The sequence below is a fragment of the Amblyomma americanum genome, chromosome 1, assembly GCF_052857255.1.
Source record: "Amblyomma americanum isolate KBUSLIRL-KWMA chromosome 1, ASM5285725v1, whole genome shotgun sequence".
Lineage (NCBI taxonomy): Eukaryota > Metazoa > Arthropoda > Arachnida > Ixodida > Ixodidae > Amblyomma > Amblyomma americanum.
Genome location: NC_135497.1, coordinates 538,161,828 through 538,183,509, shown reverse-complemented (window position 1 = coordinate 538,183,509; position 21,682 = coordinate 538,161,828). Strand labels below are relative to the sequence as shown.

The 21,682-nt window shown below is 45.7% G+C and overlaps 1 protein-coding gene across 1 annotated transcript; it reads right to left on the bottom strand.

Annotated features, from left to right (window-relative positions):
* Positions 1–3,380: 3,380 nt before the first annotated feature.
* On the bottom strand, positions 3,381–21,588 carry Surf1 (surfeit locus protein 1). Its single transcript, XM_077651031.1, has 9 exons — positions 21,511–21,588; positions 17,044–17,175; positions 14,795–14,916; positions 12,655–12,867; positions 8,106–8,178; positions 7,847–7,894; positions 5,161–5,275; positions 4,572–4,653; positions 3,381–3,596 (listed from the first exon to the last, which is right to left on the bottom strand). The coding sequence occupies exons 1-9, from the start codon at positions 21,526–21,528 to the stop codon at positions 3,527–3,529; spliced, it is 873 nt and encodes a 290-aa protein (XP_077507157.1). The 5' UTR covers positions 21,529–21,588; the 3' UTR covers positions 3,381–3,526.
* Positions 21,589–21,682: the final 94 nt, after the last annotated feature.

Genomic DNA, 21,682 nt, shown 5'->3' with positions numbered 1-21,682 from the left:
AGCTTTCGGTCTAAAATGACCATGATTGTTGGAAAGTAAATGATAGTGTAGCCTGGCCTTTGGGGTCTGCACCCAAAAAACTCAACACACTGCAGATTTTCACAGATTCCTTCCCTTATATATCCCTTAAATATCAAATAACCAGAATGAACATGATGGCTTTCCCAGAGGGATAGGAAAGCCATCAAGAGCTTTCCCAATCATTTTGCTCACTACCTCTCAATGTTTTCTGGGATTTTGGTTCTAGCTTCTTTATTAACATACTCATAATACCATCTGGTCCTATTGACATGCTACTAGGAACCTTCTCTGCCCTGGGTGGAGGCAACAAAGCGCTGCCTTGAGGACTGGTGGCATAACCAAGAAGCCTGTTGAGCATGCTGATGAGATACTCGCGGCCGCTTAGAGACCCCCTCCCTTTTTTACTTATCTGACGAATTCGTAGCATTTGGTCCAGTTTTTTCTACTGTTTTTTTCCCTATATTTGTTAAATCTAGGCTCAATTCGGAACTCTGTGATGTAAATATTCATCTTCTGTGGCGGGTACACAGAGGCCAAGTCTGGCCAATGTTGGAGTGTGTATGCGTGCCTGCACGTACGCCATTGTGTGACATACCGGCTCCCATTGCAACCATGCGTGGGAGGTGCACATTACACATGTCTTTGCATATTTTCTATTTGTAAATATTGCTGCCCTATCCCTTCTCCCTATCGCTCCCTTCTTTCTCCTTCACTCTCTTCTTCCTGTCCTTTTACTCACGCCTTCAGGTATCGATGCATTCAGGTGGCTGGCAACATCTTTTTACTTCCGTTTCCACTCCCCTACAGCGGGGAATATGGTCGCACCAGCAGCAGCATCGTAGAGGGGGCAGAGGAGTGGTATTGGTCCTTCACTTCCCAGCCCAAATTAAAAGTGCCCAGCAGATTCTGGGGTAGCACCAGTCACCCTTCGCCTCCCCTTGGTGCTGTCGCAATGAGGCTGGCGGAGCTTCTCCATCTTTGCTGAATGTCTTTATAGATAGTTTTCACGGGTGCCATCTTGGGGTACTGCGGCTAGTTTCCACAGTGTACACGAGAACCGGTTGGCGATGGGCGGGTTAACAGAACGCCAAGGCTTTCGCTGAGTTTTCTGGACCCAGAGATGGTGGATGCTATGACGTCTGTGAAAACTGTCTAATGAAGTACTGAGATTCAGAAGTAAAGTCGTGCTGCACGTTTTGGAAATACGGCCAGCATGCTGTGAAAAACTAACTTTGGAGCATTGCACTATGAATGCTTGCGCAAGTACTCAGTCTAAACCAAAAGTTCGTCATCATGCCATGTGGCTTAAGTATAATTTTGAACATTGGGGCCTCGAGCAGCATGAAAGAACATGCATGAATACATCAGTGGACTGGATGGGTGCTGATTTGTTTTCATAAATGTTCTTTTGTGCTGCTTTTTAAACACCGAAGATGCTCCACCCATCACAGACCAAACTTTCAGTGGACGTTCCCCTTGCTCTGAAGTACCTCTAAAACACCATGTGGCCTGACAATTGCCACAGGCATGTCTCCAGGGGCAGCGTGCACTAGAGCAAAGCAATTGCTGGACTTTGTAGTTGATGCAAGTGCTTCTGGGGGCACAGAGGCAGTCCTGCAACGATGATTACCGGCTGACCAGGTGCACATGTGGCAAACAAATGGGTCAAGGTCTGCATAGACCAACACAAGCAAGATGCAGTAGTGGTGCTGTCTTCCGGCGGGAGCAGCAGCTCAGAGTATAGCTGATAAGAATGCACGTAAAAAAAAGTATTCAAAGTAGTTTTCCAATTTCACAGTGCACCTACGAGATCATCCCTTCTCTAACAAAAGTTGAGTAAATCTTAGAAGGGACTGTAAGATCATGGGGTCTCAATTTGAAGCTAATGCATATTTAAAACATAATACATGTGTGGCAGTTACCCTCTAGATTGCGGCACTGTGCAACCCATAGAAACTGATGTAAACCCCACTTTCAAAAAATTTTCTTATCTCGAAGTGCACCTATGAAGGCAGCTATTTGGCAACAGGTGGCAAGTACTTTTAAGAAGAGCATATGAACATGTATGCAACATCATCTAGAAGCTACCTCTTGATATGCCACAGTAAATGTGTGTTATGATGCCAGACATACCTACCACAATGTGTAGGTGCTCAATCAGCAGGGTCCTTCTCCAAATCAAACAAGCTTCTTTTGTCTGACATGCTGCAATGTGCAGTAGTCATTCATACCACATAGAAAGCTGTTATCAACTGTGCACAAATCAACGATGCCTCCCGCACCTGTGAGTGCCCCTATGTTTTTAAACATGACGTTGGTCCAGCAGTGTGCACTGGCTGGCTGAAACAGTGCAAGCCACTGCTGCAGCAGTCAGTTGCAACACAAAGTGCAATGCATGCACTGCTATTGTATGACAACTCCGTCGCTTACTTTGCGGCTTCCAAGAGTGTACTAAGAGCAACAATTTATTCAGCCTCAAAGCCACACTGCTCTCGTGGTCTGAATGCGCTGATATGGTTGACAGCAATAATTGCCAAATGGATTTTATCAGGACATGATTTCATTCTAAACTGTGCAGTGTTTATAGTAAAAAAAAAAAAACCACAGCATGCTCTGCTCCAGGCTTTCGGCCACATGAAAAATATGTCAACAGTGCGAGTGTGCTTTCGTTCGCACCCGAGCTGATGCAACTGTTTATGCTGCTTCAGCCGACCTATGCAGCACACTGCCAGGGATCAATCCTTGTGGGGTTCAAAGTTATGTTCATTCTGCCACTGCAACATTTCAGGCAATCCAAGAGCAAGCATCGGTAGCCGAGAGGGAAACTGGTGTGATATCGTTTTTTTCTTGTGAAATCCTCGCAAATGTGCACTTGTCTTTCTTTCTCTAGCAAGTCCCACCTGCTTTGCGCAAAAATTTTCCCTGCATGGATTGTTCACCAAATGGCCAAACAACCTGCACTACTCAACTTGACTGCTAATGCAAAGAACAGCCGTAGGTGGAGATGATGTTATAAAATTTAGTGGTTTCTTTTGTGCCCTGCTCTCAATACAAGAGTAGCTATGCCGCTGTGGTGTTCGCCTACTGTCCCGAAAGAGACAGATTTGATCCCGGCCGCAGCCTGTGTACTGTGCAATGTCAGTGCACATCAATGTACCCCAGGTGGTCGAAAATTATCCGGAGCCCTCTGCTTGGTGTCTGTCGTAGTAGCTATGACACACAGATCACCTTGCTCTTGTTTGACCACAGGAAGTGTTGCACTTTTTCCAAAGATATGTTCTGGTACTCACCACTGCTATGTCAGCTGCATCTTCAATTCCCATGCAGTGTTGGAGGATATGTGAGAAAGATACACAATGTGCAAAAGTTGGCTTTGTATCGCTACTGCTTGTACCAGAACAGTGCAGGAAAAGGCCAGAAAGGTACTACATGTGACACATCCCTGGAATCTTCCAAGTGATGCACGCACAGACAGGCTTGATTTCAGAGTCCACTGCTGCAGGTGTCACATGAGAGGGCGCCGCCGAATGTACTTGTGGTACCACAGGAAGCAAGTGGCAATGCTCAGCGAGTACCTGCAGCAGCACAGTGAGAGAATATGCAAACATTTTTCAGTGCAATTACAGTCCACACAACAAAATGGCTTTTGTGGTGCCACTGCAGCACCCTTGAGAACCCTAGTATGTAAACACATGCTAAGCTTCACAGTAGGACTATCACAGCAGGAGTATGTGGCATCAAGTACTGGCACTCAAGCAGCCTAATGGCCCACATACCTGAACCTCATGCAAATGAAATGAATGTTCACTTTCTTACAGGGGCTGCCTGCAGTACTTCCAGTGAAGCTGTCTCTCCTTCCTTCATCGAGCAGCAAATAAGCACTTTCATTTCACTCTTTCTCCTGGCACTGTCTCGTGGCTAGTGAAATATGAAGGCATTAGCTAGGAGCAGACATTCACAGCAATGTCAACAGCTGCCCACTTCCTGCATGTGGAGCGGGAAGAAAACAGACCATTTTAAACTTTAATCCGCCACTAAATCATAAGCAACAATGAAAATGGCTCAGTAGCTGGTTGTGTTTTCCGTCCCCTCAAGAGCACAGCAACCTTGATCAAGCAACCTTTCACCTACCAATTAGCTGATCACAATTCTTTTTTTCAACTGCCCAGTCAGCTTCTGTCACGCGAGTCAAGTGTTGTGTCTGAGGGCATTTTCTGAGCTCAAGCAGCACAGGTAGTGAGCGCAGTCAATGCATGCAACTCAAAAGATTGCAAAGATGAGAATCATGACCCTGTAATGCTAGCATGTCCATTGTTGTCGCAGCTCTAAAACACTATCAGGTGTGAAGCACACAACCCTGCAGTGACATGCATGCACTGTAGTTCTATGCTGGACATCTGGCTGTTCAAGTAGTACTTGATGCCAACTATTCTTGCTGTCTCACCGAGCATCAGCTGGGATCACTCGATCATGCTGCTTTCCAACAAGAAAATGCTCTTTGAGGAAAGACCACTAATGGATGCAGCAACAATCTGAAGGCAGGAACTCACCATGTCACAATATATGAGAAGTGCTCGTTTCGTAGAGTCACTATGGTTTGACCTCCTATTGGTCCTCCCTCTACTGAGCTGTCTGCAATGCGTGTAAGAAACAGAAATAGTATCACACAGGTGGAAAACCACCGCCACAATAAGATGACGACTGGATGAACAAGTGGCAGGAACGTTGCAACACCCGACTCGTCCTGGGGCAATTTCTGTTTCGCTGCCACCTATGAAGATCAGACCGCCTCCCTACTTCCACTGACCTCCAATTATCCCCACAACCTCTTCCACTCACCACCTAGTGCAGGGGTTCTCAAGCTTGATTTTTGAATGAAAGAAACCTTTAGTACACTGCTAAAATATTTCTGAAGGGCTTTCTTGACTCCATCCCTGAGAAAGCATAAGAGAACACCGAGTGTCTAATTTATGAACATTTTTCACAGCACAGTTTATGCCTTCCCGCTCCATTACCATCAATCTCTTTTCTCTGGAACAAACAAAAATTTCATTTTGACAACAAAGAAAGCAGCCTACAGTAACATTCTTCCATCACTTTGGGGGCTGAAATAAGCAGCCAACTGCAAGCAGAGCTCACCAGAATCGGCGTCAAGCAGGATGGGTGCAGCTCCACAGGCATCAGCCATCTGTCCCACATCCTTGTAATGCCAGAACGGGCCATTACTTGGCTTCTTGGGTCCAAGGGGGGGCCTCTGAGATGGCAAAAGCAGACAGAGACTGAACTCTCAGTTGGTTGCTGCAGGTTCACAGAAAACATGGCCAGTAGCACTTCTTATACAGGTAATGCAGTACCCTCTACATTTGAAAGGGTGTAACTATGCAAATACAATTTTCAGCGGCTAACACCTTTTTTGGCTATAATAACGTTGGGAAGGGGGCTTTCAAGTTGCCTCTTGTGCAGCGCTGAGGGAGCTCTATTGCTGTGTTTCATGAGATGATGGCACACAACCTTCACAAGGACTGCCCCAGAATTTTGCCCCGAAATAAATGTCTTCCACACGGAACATCGCGCAGAAAGGGAATGCACCAATTGTCTTGGTCCGCACAGTTGAATGCTGCGTGGCCAAGTTGCGATGCTTGCTAGACAGTGCCTTGCCAAGAGGCTCTTAAACTCACAACTGTCGGACCTGCTCCAGCCACTGCCACACATACCAGTTAAATTTATGGCAAGAGAGAGAATTCTTTGCAGCCACAGTTGTGGACACAATTGTGCATGACTGCTCAGGGCCACTGCTGGTTTCCATTTGAGATCTTCCAAGCTGAATTTTAAGTGAAAGCAATGAGGGTTAGCCATGCAGTTTCTGGGAGATAACGGTGGCGTACTGTGACCGCCACCCCAGCCAAGCTGGCACCAACAAAGCTTCAAACGGCGCCAGTTAAACAGTATGCAAAGGCATACGGCCAAACATTAAACGTTTAGTTGCAAGCTGCGTTTCAGCTGCATGTTTGCACCATCTTTTCATGCCGTCCTAATACCATGTAAGCTGATGCGCTGTTTACATCACGTGTTTCATCGTTCCCAAAAAGACAATGCTCTGGACGATCATGTTCAATCTACCATGCATTACATGCAACTGCCCAAATTCGGTACACTTATCAGCAACTTCCAGTGCACCAGCACATGGCAAGCATGCTGTAGCTAAAATTCACCATTTGTCACCGCAGATTTTTCACAACTGGTGCACCAGGTTTCAAGGGGTGCCTTTAGCTTTGACGTGGCTATGACACAACAGATTAGCTTTGGTCTTTGGTTCGCACCAGGAGCAGATGCTGCACACCCCAAACCTTCCCTTCCCACATGAAACTTATGCAAGGGTACACTGCCTTTGCACACAGTGCACCATTAGTGCCACCTGCTAGCTATGTTAGCAAGCTATGTGCAGAATGCTCCTCCTCTTGTTAGGCTTAGAGAACTTGATGCATGTAGCCGGAACAGGTCAGTCCACACTCTTTGGCACAGTGACCTTACCTTGTACTTCAGAGGGCACCTACTGCATTGGTGTTCTGAAATTCTCATATTTCTCCATATTTTCTGTGAGTATTCTGATCAAAACTTCCTGACAGAACCACCACACTCAAGTGTGTTTTGGAAGCCAAAGCAGTGGCATGGTAATGTAGTATGTAGCTGACGCAGTAGCAGTCAAATGGTTGCCTACACAAAATTTTAACACTAATCAAAGCACTGATAGCGTTAATGGGTAGCCGCAGAGGTCTGGGGTCTTCTTTGCATATCACTTCACAGACACGGTAATTCTCGACTTCATTCATAGATCACTAGGAGCCCTCATAACACTTCTGGAACAGTGGTGGCGCGGTTTAAGTGATGCACCACTACCCTACGATGGCAAGTGCTCCCAGTGGTGGGTTTTGTGCAGCCCAAGTTCTTCTCCCCGAGGAACCTCTCATGACCAAGCATTAATTTAACTGCCACGGTAGGCAGTTTGCTCACACTCTGGTGGGCAGGTTGCCACCTGCCACTTTGAGCAGGTTCTGATATGACAAGGTCATGTGACCAAGGTGGCAGGTGAGCCACCCACCACCAGATTTTCTTCAGAATGGGAGCCGTAATGCTATTGCGCTAAATGTATATACTTTGGCAATGGGATGGCAGAAAAATTGGGTAGTGTCAACAGGTGGCAACAAAGCAAAGACATGGGCAGTTTCTCTTGTGTCCGATGTTAGTTTAAACTGAAATGGTTTATTTGCCATGCCTCTCAGCATGGGCAGCTAGGGGCATTCAGCTGTGCTCGTGAGTTGAATGCTTATGGTTTTTGTGCCATGGTCACACTTTGCCACCTGCCACGGTTGGCAGCTGGTGAAGCGAGAGAAATCCCCTCTCCTCCTCTTCTAGGGGAGAGGAGGGAGAACCCACAGGGTGGCTACCGTGGGTGGAGGAGGCTCTGATGCAGGCGGAGGAAATGCGGCACCCGAGGGTGAATCAGCCAATGTGAATGAGCTTTTGCTGATTAATGCATGAAGCCTTAGCTCTTCAAGCAAGGAGAAGACCAAATGGTGCCGCACTGTAAGACTGAGAGTAGATTAAGATGGGAGGTGTTACAGGACCGCATATGACATGTGATAGATGTTGCATTTATACATCTTGTGTGGCGGGATTTGCATGGTATGTATCACCATGCATGGCAGCCTGTGACGAGGCTCTTACACTAGTGGCAATTAGATGCCCTCCCCGTTTTTGTTAAAAAGTGTGCTCTCTGGCTATTTTCTCCCATTTGGTGCTGCATGCATCAGAAACAGATGGTTACCTTCTCAGTCTTTCTCACAACTCCAACCAGCTCTACTTGGCCTTCTATCTGAAAAGGAGGGAGAAATGGACCATATTTACAATGCTTGACTAGGTTACAGCCACAGTGCAGAGCTCTGCCAGCACCAGCACAAAGTACAGACCAGACGGCTAAACTGGCGCCCTAAGAGTGTGTGGATATAAGTTACTGGATATGTCTGCATCATTCACAGTGGTGGCAGGCATGAAGTTCGCACAAAGCGCCTTTTGTTCTGCCTTACTTGCCCTTGAGGTCGCTGGTGGGGAGCCGTCTTGGACTTGGGGACCCAGCCACGGTTCACCAGAATTGTCAAGCTTGCAAAGTAAATGAAAGGACGGGAAGGAGAGGTTAAGATGCACAGCTTTCTCTGTCTTTGTTTCAGGTGAACTGAACAGCTGTGCACTCCATGGAACAATGAGATCACAGCCATTGGCCTCTGAGAAATGCCTAGAATTTAGCTGGCTGAAAGCTGCCCGTGGTGCGTTGGAATGAGTGCGTTCCTCCCAACCACAGCTGTTGCAAGGGGCTGTCAACAGTGGGTTTCCTGAAATGGGCTATGAGGGACACTGTGGCAGAAAGCTCCAGACAAACTACAGACTGCAGCTGCTGCATGCAGGTCAGGCAGTGGACACACAAAGGTGCAGACAGGACAATCAAGTGCCTGTCCCATCTCCCTGTGTAGGTAATGCAAAGGTGGCAGAATGTAGGAGTTGAGGGTGAACATGAGGTTGGAGGTTAAATGAGAACACGAGACAAAACCGAAATGCTTCAAAGGGTCGGTGACGATAACATTACCGTGAAAATGGCAACCCTTTGGAACACACTTCAATGAGTTCCCAAGTTTTTTTGTTTGTGTTTTACCTTTCTGCGTGAGCGTTAGTTGCCTTCATTCTGTATAAAGTTGGCAGCACCGTTGAGGCAAATACAGTAAAACCTCGTTACTACGAACCTCAGATTAACGAAATTTTCAGATTTACGAATTTTTTTAAAATCCCCGCCAAAATGCCTATATTTTAAATGTAAAAAACTTTCACTACTACGAATTTCAAATTACCGAATATTTCAGAATAATGTATGTAATTTAATCTTGCAATCATCGCAGGACGCTTCGTTATTGCGAAGTTCCGTAAAAGTTTCGTACCAAATCCCTGAAGCTGACGCCTATCATCATCATCCAAAGCAGCAGCTATGCACTGGGGAACCCGTTGCAACGGATACAGCCCCAGCGGCATCGGGATCAACGCTAGTGTCACGCGGTTCCTCCGTTTAGCCCTACGCACGTTGAATGAATATAGGCTAGGCGGCGCAAGCTGCCGCCCGATACAAAGGGTAAGGCCATTATCATCCATCCAGCGTGTGGTCGCATACTGCGCCGTAGTCTTAAGCCTATTCAGTGCAGTGTCACCACGTCGACAGCGAACGGTAGGATCTGCAAAGTTATCGGCGCTGTGATTGTGTTGTGCATTAGCTTTGCTGACAATGAGTTCTCCTGGCCCCCGCGTTAAAAAGAAGCGACGCCAGTTTTCGCTTAAAGAAAAAGCGGACATTCTGTTGCAGCTGAATGTTGGAAAAAAGCAAGTGGACTTGTGCAGGGAGCTTGACACCACACAGTCAACAAATACAACGACGCTCAAAGATCGGGACAAGATCATAAAACTACATCGAGAGTCGCTCCCTAAAGAAAACGTCTGCGGCTGGGCAACTACCGTGGACAGCGACTTTCGAATTATGTGGACAGCGACAGCGTGGCGGCTACATCCGCGGAGCTCACCGCCGAAGACATCGTGAATCAAGTGCATGAGCAAGAAGAATGTAGTAGCGACGAAGACGATGCCGACACTGGATCAGCGCACGAAGAGGAAGAGATTGTTTCCGGCTCGGATGTCCTAGTCTTTCTAGAAAAGACCCAATCATTCCTCGGGCGCTGAAAAGATGTCCCCGGTGACGTGCACAGGAAGGTCGAGGATGTGGAGGCGTTCGTCCTGCAGCGCTTGTCTACTCGCCAGAAGAAGATAACAGACTTCTTCAAGCAATAAATTGTAATTAAACTGTGCCCAGCGTTATCGTTTATTATTTACTTGCCAATACATAAATCTGCTGCAAAGGTACGTAATTTTAGTTCTTGTGGTGCATTACTGACATGAAATAAAGGTTTTTCAGTACTACGATATTTCAAAACAACGAATTAAATTCGGCGGTCCCGTGAAGTTCGTTGTAACGAGATTCTACTGTATGCAAAACGCAGGCTAAGTGTGCACTAAAAGCCGGTGGAAATTAGTCCTCGAAAGCGAAGTGGGTTAGATTTCATTGGTCCTCATTTTCGCCAATAACTGATTTGACTAAACCAGTGAGCCATGCCCATGCATCAAGTAAGCCTCCTTGAGTGTGGGGAGCGATGACTGAAACCAGCTGTTGGCGTACGCCACAATTTCGAGGAAAAGTGGCCATTTGCAATAACATGTACAAGTCAAACCTCAATATAACAAAGTCATACTTGCACCGGAAAACTTCATTAAATTGTCAATTTCATTAAGTTGGAGTTCCTATGTTTTTGAGCAGCCGAAATAACGTTATAGGTTCTTAGAACAATACTGATAGATGGCACCTTATAAATACATTACAATCTCGATGACAAGAGAAAGGCTGATCCAAATTTCACGACGATAGAAGTCTAAAAAAAGTATTGGCTAGAATGCATTAAACAAAATACGTTACATTTCGAGATGATGGAGTATACGAACACGCGAACCACCAAGTGCCTGCCAGCGTGTGCACAGCGATGATGATGCCGTTCAAAAAGGACTATTTGGTGAGATATCGAGGGCAAAAAGTTCCAAACAAGCACTGCGGACTTTTCCAGCTGAAAACAGCTGAGCCGAAACAAGAACGGATATATCGAACCCCCACCACTAAGCGATAACTGTGCCCATAGCTGGCAGCCGGCTTCACCGCATTGCTTAAGTGGCTGGTGGTGGAGCATGCTCACCAGGGGTTTCATATTTATACGGCAGATGGTACAGCAGCAAACACTTGCGCATGCAAATCGCGGTCTGTCTCGGCTAAAGTTTTCACTTCCTTGTCAGGAGGCTCCTGATGTGTGCATGCGATGCGCGTGGACTTTCTTAAATCGAAAATGCAGTGTAAAATTCCTTTGTTAAATGGCAAAAAAAAAAATACATGGCTTTCAATGGGAAACAAAATGCCCCACTTTGTGAATTTCGTTAAAGTGAGGTTCATTAATACAATAGTGTAGTTTGGTACAGTACATGCAGCATTTCGATCACTGTGTATATACAAGGAAAAGGTGGTGATTTGCACACAAGCACAATAATGGTTATGAAGTGGCCCGCATGGCATATGCCGAAGAGAACGAGGCTCAAAACGCTCTGGGACTTTCGCCTTGGCCGGACGCTGCTACTGCCGATCGCTATGTTGCCAAGTCTTCATGGCTTCAATAAATTTGCCCTCCTAGGTGATCTCCACACTCACAATATAATCATAGCGCACAAAAAAAAAAATATGACCACAGCAATGCATGTGCACTTAATCCAAGGCTGCAGCATTATCAACAAACCTTGTGTGCTTCATTTAAATATGGCTTGCAGGAGTGAAGGCATGGGCTAGCTGGTGACCAACAGCGCAGAAAAAAATAATGAAGCCACGTGCAGACACCACAGCACCAATGCATTCGCTTGAAACCATGTTTTCAGGAGAGATACACTTCTATTTAGCACACAGCTGAAATACGAGAATGAGACGAAGTAACTACAGAGGAAAAATTCACAAAGAGGAATGTGTAAACAAAGAAAAGGCTAAAAATTTAGCAGTCCAATCTATGGTATGCCTAGATTGCCCAACTGCAGGAATGCGTGCAAGGTGTTCAATGTTTCAGCATATTTATAGTCATTTTATACATGTGACAAGCCAACCAGACACACCTAAAGTATCACACTTGAACAGAGAAACACAGACACATAAAGCATGCGCAAGGGAAAGCTCCGAGCATGTGCTTGAACACAACAGAAAACACTCTGCACATTCCAAAAGCACAAAAAGCTGCAGTTTTCAAGGAGTCCCTCATTAGTCATCCCGTGAAGACACTATGCATTTATAGGCAGATAAAATTTCTCTAGTACAGTGCCTTTTATATAAAATCTTTGCTTTACTCACTGCGCTTTGGTGTGTATGTAGTGCAGCACAGCATTGCACGCATCTTTTTCGTATCTCTGCTCACTTTTGCACTGTTATTCAAGTGGCTTTGCTGTTACCAAGATGAGCCACCTGATGACACAGTGATCCATGAGCTACGGTCATGAAACATCCAATGTTCTCTTGATTTCTCTATCAGCCTGTCATTACACCCTACCAATTGTGGCATTCATGAAAAATCACCTACAGCCGCAGCTTCTGCAATGGAAGACAAGTTGTCAACTAGTGCTAATGCTGTTGAAATGCTCTCGCAGCTGACGCAGGGGCATATTTGGGGTCACCCTTGGAAGGAGCAGTGCAAATAAACTTTTTTGTACCTTTTTTGTCGAAAAAAAAAAATGGGGCTCAGCAAGGTTTTCCTATGTAAGATTTCTCGCCTGGGGGAGGGGGAAAATTCCTCCCCTTAAATGTGCGCCTGCATTTAAGCAGTATCCAATTTGCTCATGGACCATACCTTTTGCACAATGCATCAAGTCGCGCCCATGTCTTATCTCCTAAGTGCAGCTCTTTACTTGCCAACTTATCTGCAAGTTCACGCTGCTATGGAAAGACGAATTCCTTTTCTCAAGTAACTAGCTTACTTTCTGTCTTTCAGCTTGAAAGGGGTGATGACAAGGTTTCCGGTTTGCCCTGGGGCACTGATGAGGCCGCCGCTCCTTTTGGGAGAGGCCTCTGCCGACGACCCATCCACTGGCTCAATTCGAGACCTTGGGCCCACGTACATTTCCCGCTGGTGATCAAAGGTGCCAGTCACCCTCACTCGCAAGTACTCCATGTCATTCAGCTCATTGAGGCTGCAGGGAACGGCAGACAAGCAAACTCGCAAACTGCAGCTGGAGACTCCTCTTTCTGCTTGCACTGCTTATAAGGACCAGGAGCTGCAGTATAATTGCTTCAAAGAGAGTTATACATAAAGCTTTCCCCGAGTCGAAAAACAAAAAGGACATTGGACTTCTACTATCACAACACAATACAGTAGGATCTCGGTGATACGAATTCGTAAAATGCCCTGGCCACAGTGCATTGTGTGCGATGACAGAAAATTGAATTTACGAACAACCTAGTGCGGATGATGTGAACACGCGAACTGTCATCGCACCCTTGAGCACCAAGTGCTTGCTGCCCGTACATTGCTGACACCGGGATCACCAGTCGCTACGCACTGCGAGTGGCCTGTACTTCGCTAATGCAGTGAAAGCCAGTCGCGCAGTGCTGCTGCGAGCGGCCAATGTCACAGTCAGCGGTTGCGTGCGACCTAAGTAAAGCCCTTCAGCCGAAAACAGATTTATGTAAATTCTTCACAATATGAATTTGGTTCGTTTTATATGGTACCAGATTCAGATGACACAAATACTTTTTGTGACCCCGTGAAATTTGTATGCTCGAGATTCTACTGTACCAGCAAGCAACAAAGTCAGAATTCTGCTGCTCCTACCTCCAAGCTCAAAAAGAATTACCTCTTATTACAATGGAGCCAGGGCACCATCAGCTCTATGCATGCAATTACAAAATGCAAGAAAGCCAAGCTGACTCTTAGACCTGCTTTAAATCACACCGGAAGAAAGCAGACAGTTCGGCAATCGAATGCAAAGCACAACATCCTGAAGCTGGTCTGTGCACCACAAAAGACTCTGTAGCACAGCACATCCGAAGCTGCCACAGACAAAAAGTTTGAGGGCAGACTCCATTACAGTCAGCATACTGAAAGTTAGAATCAAAGCAGAGCCTTTGAATCCACCCATCTACAAGGCACATTTCGGCTCCCTGGACACAGCTACTAAGATCATGGGTCAAGAAGCAGTGTATGCAAAAGACGGCTCTCATACCAAGAACAAAGAAAACCAGCACCAGCACATTAGGGGCTATGTTTTACCTTCTGTTTGAGTGAAGCTGAAAAGAATGGCAGCTTTTTTGCTTTTGAGATTCTCCAAACAGGGACTACAGAGAAAGACAGCTACTTTTAAGCATTACTCTGTGAGTTTGTACACAGTATTTTTTCCCCCACTGAAATGATTGCACTGCAACATTATCCTTCCCCGGAGAGGAGAAGAAAACATTGCAACAAAATGAACTTCAGCACAACACGCGGCACAGGATATGAATGTGCTGGTCAATTGCACTGGAATGAATTTACCTGGTGAGAGGACACTTTCTCTTTAGGCGCTAACAGTGCAGCTAACCTAACCCAAGAGGGCTCCATTAAGCCAATGCAAACCTTGGCTTCAGCAATGCACATCCACAGATGAGACCACAGCAGGCTTATTTGGGGTGTACTTCAGTGGATTTCCACAGTTTTCATTAGTAACAGGCTAGGTGGCACTTGCGGAAAACAAAAGCATTTCCAATGAAATCTCTACTGTAAATCAAGAAAATATATGACTGGTGATGAAGTAGCGTATGCAGTGGTCAACAAAGCGTGCAAACGTTTCAGTCTTCCAATGTTAAAGTGCTGAGGTGTAAACGGCTCCAAAATGATTTCATGTACAAAAGTAGCTTCCAGCATGGCTATAGAGCAGCCACCCTAGCTTCATTCAGTGAACTGCAATGGGTGAGCAAAAACTTGGCAGTGGTTGGGTAGCAACAGCACAAAGAGATGAAAATTCCAATCACAATCATGGCCCAGCAGACAACACAGTGGCACTTATGCCTGCATGGCCAACATAAATTATGGCCTGCTATGCTCAAGTCACGGAGGCTTTCAACTTATGAGAACGGCAGTACTTCTCTGGAAACTCGACAGGAGGCATTGCTGTCTTCTTGGTAAGGTCATCAATGAGCTGCAGCTTCCATCGGCGCCTCTGCACCTGCCAAGTCCCCAAGGCAAAAGTCGCTACAGGGATGGCCTGCAAATAAGCACGCCACACAAGACGTACTGCAGCTTGCCACCAATGTACACAAAGACGCAGTGTATGGACACTATGGTTTCAAGAGTGCCGGAAAAAGCTACAGTGAAGGCGCTTGCCTTGAGCAGACTACTACTGCAGCTGCTGAGCATTGCGCGAGCCACAGCTTAACTGAGCCCTCTCTAGAACATGGATGCTAAGCCACTCTTCCATACCATGGAGTAAAGTATGTCGCAATGCAAACGCAGTGGCATTCAGCATTTATAGGCTGGTTATTCCAAGCCATATATTGTTTAAACATTATACAGTAGAACCTCGATGACACGATCAGGGTTGATTCAATTCCCTGGCCGAAGTGCAGAATTTCGGACGTTCCGAACACTCTCCCATGCCACTAAAACAAACGTGTCAGCTGAGATCATACTGTTATGACCGGGCCTGCAGATGACCATGAGACGCCATTCGCCACATAGGCATCGAACTTATGATAGCAGTACTGAACGTGCAATAGCGTGACAAGAAAAGCGCATTGGTGGGAACTGCTTGTCGGTGCGAAGCATGACATGAAATGCTCGCAAAGGAGTAGACTGCATTCTCCTTCACCATCAGCCGGCTTGGACCTAGGTACTATTCATAGGGACACTGGGGGAGTGTGTCTGTCTGCGATCTATGCTTATGTAACTACTGGTACTTCTTCCTTCCCACTAAGAGGAGATCTCTGAGCACACGTTCCTCGGACACAGAGCTAGCTGGGTCCCAGTCTCAACCCAACGCAAATCTGAGCACACTCGAGCACTCAGTGCTGGCAGGACATCGCCGACGCTGCTATCACTGTTTGCACTGCAAGCAGTGAGCACTGGCGCGTGACCCACACATGGCCGATGTCGCGAGTGAGCAGTGTGGCATGGCCGTAAATAAAACCACCAACAGATCTGAGTGAAGCTGCTTTCTGTGCTGCTATATTTGTGTGAAAGCACTCATACGCTCACCAACACCGACCAAGAGCCTTGTCACTTGGACTGTTCTTGTGCCATTGCCCGGCAACAGCTACAGCATGCTAAGTTAAAAGAAAGCATAACAACCAGTTACCTCCAAATTTGGCCTGGGCCAGAGCTGAAATTTGACCTTGGCAGCTTTGGACCAAAAGTGATGTCTAGCCATAACTGACTGTGTCCAACATGACGGTGACCTCTAAATCTGGCCTACCCCCAAAATCTGACCTTGACTGATTGGACCAAAATCGATGCCCAACCATTATTGAGCGTGCTTGACACGGTGGCAGCTTCCAAATCTGGCCCAGGCCATTGCCAAAATTTGATCCTGACAATTTAGGAATGCTTTCGCACTACAATAGATTTAACCGAGTTAACATTTTTTTCCCCCCGAGATTCGCATCACCGAGATTCCACTTACAAGCATTTGCACCCAAGCATGATACAAGAAGAGGTGTTGGAGTCAGTGGCACCTGAAAAGGGAAACAACTGTGCACATTTCAAAGCCACCATTGCTGCACTTAATTACGTGGTGGCACTGTCAGGTGTCATCATCATCCCAGCCCCTGAACCCATGCACTGTTAACTGAGTATGCTTGCTCTTTCACAAAAGCACGTTGGGCAGGGAGGATATGTTCTGGTCTGAGAAACACCCAACTAGAATGCATGGTGCTGCCAGGTCAGAGATGCCACGGCACTCGATCAGCAGCTGCTGAATTACCACACTGCCGCCATTGCACAAACAAGTTTGCCCAACAAACAAACAGTTTGCTTTTCAAGATGGCTGTGCTCAATACTATACACCTTAGGTCAGTTTGTGAGGGGAGCTGCATTCATTTGGCCTTGGTGCTGTTTCATCTTTACACACAGTCTATATTGGCAACTTATGGCTCAGCATAATTTAAAATCAAACTTTTCACACTGTACATGGAAAGTGATTGCAATAGTACGTAAATCTGAGCATTTTTCATGATCACGAACAGGATGTCTCTTGAGCAAAAGCACACCACAAGCTCAAGGAGGCACACAGCTTTCTCCGCATTACTCCTGCCCAGTGGCTCAGCAAATACAAGCAAGGCCAGGTGGTGCCTGTGGTCACTTGCCTTCGGACACAAAATACAAAGTGGAAACTCACCAGAAGAGAGTAGCCACCAATGCCAATGTCCTGTGGCAACTTGATACTGCCACTGAACTGCTGCTGTTGGCGCTGCTGCTCGGGTTTCGGTCGCCATCGCAGCCTCAGCAGAGGCCGAACCGTCCGCCCAAACTGCACACATTTATACATGGATTATACCTACTTTCACCCCATTCTGGCAGCACCCGATGGCTAACTTTTCAGAGAGTGTAGTTTGCCAGAGCACAAAGCACATGGAAATTAGTGCATAGCTTGTGTTTTCATTTAACGCCTGTCATGTCACAACCTGAAGATAACTCAAAAACATCATGTTTTAGGCCCGAAAGGACAAAATACCAGTACTGACCAGATGCTTTATTGGCATCACTATCAGGTGCTACCCCCACTAAGAACGTCCTGCTCCAAAGCTCCTGCACATTTAAAATGGCCACTATGATGTTACATGAATGTTCTTGCAATGCACAAAGGCAGGCACATCTTGTACACACACATCAGCGCTACACATGGAAATGCTCAAGTGCCCAATGAAATCGTGAGGGCGAAAGGAACACTACCTGACATGGTAAACAGTTTCTGAAAGCAACCTGTCATTTTTAGATTTTTTTATGAAAATCATGAACTAAAGATACATTATCTTAGGTCGTGCACAAAAACAAGTTGTACAGTCAATTACTTTTTGCTGCAAAAAGTAGCCCAATAAAATCCGCACTGCCATGCCTTTTGTTAAACGACCCAATTTGTACCCAAATTTGAGCAACAACATGGGGCCCGATTTGTATTAAATAATGAAACCCAGAGACGAAGGGCCCTATTGGTGAAGGTCACCCAAGTACAGCGAGATTCTGTCATGGAACACTCCGTGCCCACTTTTTACAGGCACCAGGAGAAGGCTGCAAATGTTGACCTTGCTTTGAAGCTCAGTAATTCATAGTCTCATGTGCCCTGTACATTAGTAAAAACTGTAATTTTTCTGAAAGATGGGCATGCATATCCTTGCACAGCTATGCTCAGTCAAAGCAATGACAAGGGCACAAAGACACATTAAATCATGCAAACCTAACAAATAGCTGAATTGGAAAACTTCGACACTCACTGCCATTACATGCAACAGCAATGTAATGGCAAGCTTCCTTTTATGACAAAGGGTTTTTATTTGCTACCCCTTCTGTTTTGACGCATCCTCAAAGCTGCCATAATAGAGGTCACCTAGCAGAACACCAATTCATTGCAGTGGTCATCACCCTACATCACTGGGGAGCTATGCAGCACTAACTTTGCAACAACAACAAAAACACCGCAAAAGGCTCCTTCCACTCCAAAAAGACAGGCAAGGAACAACTACCATGATTCTGCAAAGCTCACAAAACAAGCAGTGCCCCAATGTCACAGATGGGTGAGCAGTACTTGCATTAAACTGCACTGATATTTCTATGCCCTCACTAACTCTTTGAAGCAAGCATCAGCTAAATTTAAATTTTCTCAATTATAAATTAAAATTTTGCATTTTATTCAAACACATTGGCCAGCCTCTGCCTGTATCTGCACTCAGCAACTGTTCAGCTTTGATTAGGAGCTCTGAAACATAACAGATTGCAAGCAGTGCGGTTACATTTAAAGACACAACAACACACATTACAATGCAGCACAGCTTTGAAGCTAAAAGCGATATAATTACTCGGCACCCACGGACAACGTCGTCCATGGGCAGCAAAAAAGGATGCCAGAACTTCGAGCTCCCAGCTCATCACAACTGCTCTTGGACAGGGTTCATATGGGATGGTCAACTGCCCCGTGTCATTTTCCTATTGTGGACACTGTGTGTGGCATGTATGTACAGTATCAAACAAATGTATCAAAACAGTCACTCCCCAGTTCAAGTTCACCCTCCAGAAAAACTTAGCTCTGGCATATTTCCTTCCTGAAGAGCACATCAGCGTAACAATGCAAACTGCAGCAGTGAAAAGATTTGGGGTTGTTGGTCCGACATTCTAGAAACACAATTAGTCTGGCACTACCGTTTCTTTGCCTGCACCAAATCTGTTTCTAGCAGCGAAATACCCGAAAAGTAAGGATTTCTCAGCTGTCTGTACTTGAAGAAGTTCCCAGAAGCATGCATAGCCACAGCATCGATTCCACAAATGCAGCTGTGGTGGCTTTGGCTGCTCATCCCCGAGTTGTGGCTCATTTTGATGGGCACGAAAGATAACGACGCCTGTGTGCTAGCTGTGCACTGCCATTAAACAACCCCCAGCGGTCTACATAAATTTGAAGCCCTTCACTATGGCATCCCTCATAGCTCCCTGTGTTCAGGATGATTTTATTCAGAAATGTCAGAGCCAATCTTGGCCGCAGTTTGCTAAAAGATGATTCAAGGGTAAACTTGGGCTACTAGGTTATAATGCACAAAAATTAACTAAGCAAAGTACAAGAATACTATGTCGGTGTGGGTGGCCTTGAGTTGGCGATCTACCTTGTCAACGACCACAACTTGAGCGTGTGCAAGGAGAAGCATTACCACTTGTCCCATGTGGCACAGCCAGTGCACATTAAACAACTGCAGCTTCATGTCAAAGTTTGTTCAGTACTTTGCATAAAGTAGCCAGAGAACATAGTATTATGACTGTGTAACGACAAAAATTTTGCTTGAGATGATCTGGCGCTTTTTCTTAGACGACGTGGTTAATTAGTCGCACTTGTCAAGTGCTGCTAAGTTATGATATCTCTGATGTGGCAATAAGTGTTTATTAGAGAGAAGAGTACATCTACAATTGTTTCATTCGACAATTAGGTTGGCACATATGCGTCACAAACTGCACATTATGAGGGGACCTTGCTCTTTTATTTGTACAGCTCGACTTGTTCTATATCTAATCAGAGGTAAGTATTTCACAACGTGCAGGAGAAATGTATTGTAAAGAATCCTGGGAGTCTCACTAGCACCGTAATCGTTCAATCTAAGTAAGAATTTGCAAATTTTGATACAGTCGGCGCCACTATGTGCTGGAATTCACTCAAAGACACGGTTCATGAAGCAGTAATGAAGAATTGCTGAATCCTTATGCAACATAAACACAGTTCAAATTATGACACGCAATAAAGGCACAAACTGATTTGGAAGCTCAGAGACATGAAACGTGAATAAATTCACAGTGAATATCTATCAATGTGTGTCAAAAGCTATTTCACTGCATTTCATTTATTGAAGCTTTATGGGCCCATGGGCATTACATAATATATCGAGACCAGTTCAACAATAACAAGCAAAGGAACGAGCCAAAGCAAAAAATTATCATAAGGAGACAATAGCACGGGATCAGATTAGTTGGTAGGCGACAAACATGTAAAACACAGGCGACTCCCTGGCTTAGTGGGAAAAATTGCTCGATCTGTGCGCAAAGCAATAACAGGCAGGGCATTCCATCGGGCTATAGCAACTGGGAAGAATGAATCATTCATCGCTGACATGCGGCCTTTCATGAGAGCTATTAGGTGACCATGGTTTAGGCGAAGGGATATTCTTAATGGGGCCTGTAGCAAAGGGTGCCTGTTATTAGGGAGGTAGAAAAAGGAATGGAGGGCAGACGCTAGATACGATGCGACGTGATTGAAGACTTGGGAGGGAAGGGGCTTGTTTTACGCGAGTACTGTGACATGGTAAACAGCGCAGCTCGGTTTTCAACTCCTTCTAATTCATTGGTAAGGTATGCAATTGTGAAGGGTGCCAGATGGATGAAGCATATTCGAGCTTCGGGCGCATGTCGTACAGGTTCTGATAAGCCAGTTGTTTCCGATTTCAGGTGGTGCTGATTTTAGGTTTCGTCGTAAATAATCAAGAGTGCACAAGGCCTGGGAGCGTGCTGAATTAATATAAGTAACCCATGATACGGATGATGTCACGCGAACGCCAAGGTATTTGCAAGATGAAGTTCAGGCAATGGGCGTTGAATTAAATGGTATGTGCTGTTAACACAGGTTTGTTTACGAGAGAAGGACATGAGCTGGGATTTGCTTAGGATAAGCGGCATGTGCCATTTTTCACACCATGATACAATTGTGCCATATTGTCAAGAAATCGAAGGCAATATGCGCATGCATGATTTGAGCTTCAGCGAAAGCTATCACAGCTCTCGCTGAATTTCCGACAATGTTTAAACATGTTTCAAGACAGGTGGCCACGATGCAAATTTCGCCATGTGAAAACATTGGCAGTACGAATGTAAAAGACTGCGGTGACAAGACATTTGTCGTCATCTCCAGAGTGCTCGGAAGTTCCGAGCAGGCAGCGCAATGCTTGGCGCTGCCGATCGGCCGAGCAAACCATGCGTGAATAAAATAGCCGTCGCGCCTCGTATTCAGCGTAACGAACCAAACGACTGCAACCAAAGAAGCCCGGCTGCAATCAAGAGTAAAAAACAAAAAAAAATCTCTACGAAAGACAAATTTTTCACTCCGAAACATTCCACTCACGCAAGCATTTCCCTGCATTTTGCTGTTCAGCTGTTTTGCCGTCGATGAGCGGCCAAGCGGCTAATTGAAATTTTTTAGCGGAATTTTCGAACTTGGCCAATTTAATCAGACTTCGTATCGGAGCTCTCTGATGATAATTAAGACCTTGTTTAATTTTATTCTCGTTTGGTTT

Coding starts and splice junctions, on each gene's coding strand:
- Surf1 (XM_077651031.1), bottom strand. Junction 4,654..5,160: donor CCTGCTTGACGCCGATTCTG/GTGAGCTCTGCT, acceptor CACGCATTGCAG/ACAGCTCAGTAGAGGGAGGA. Junction 3,597..4,571: donor TTCTCATATATTGTGACATG/GTGAGTTCCTGC, acceptor GTGCTGCTGCAG/GTACTCGCTGAGCATTGCCA.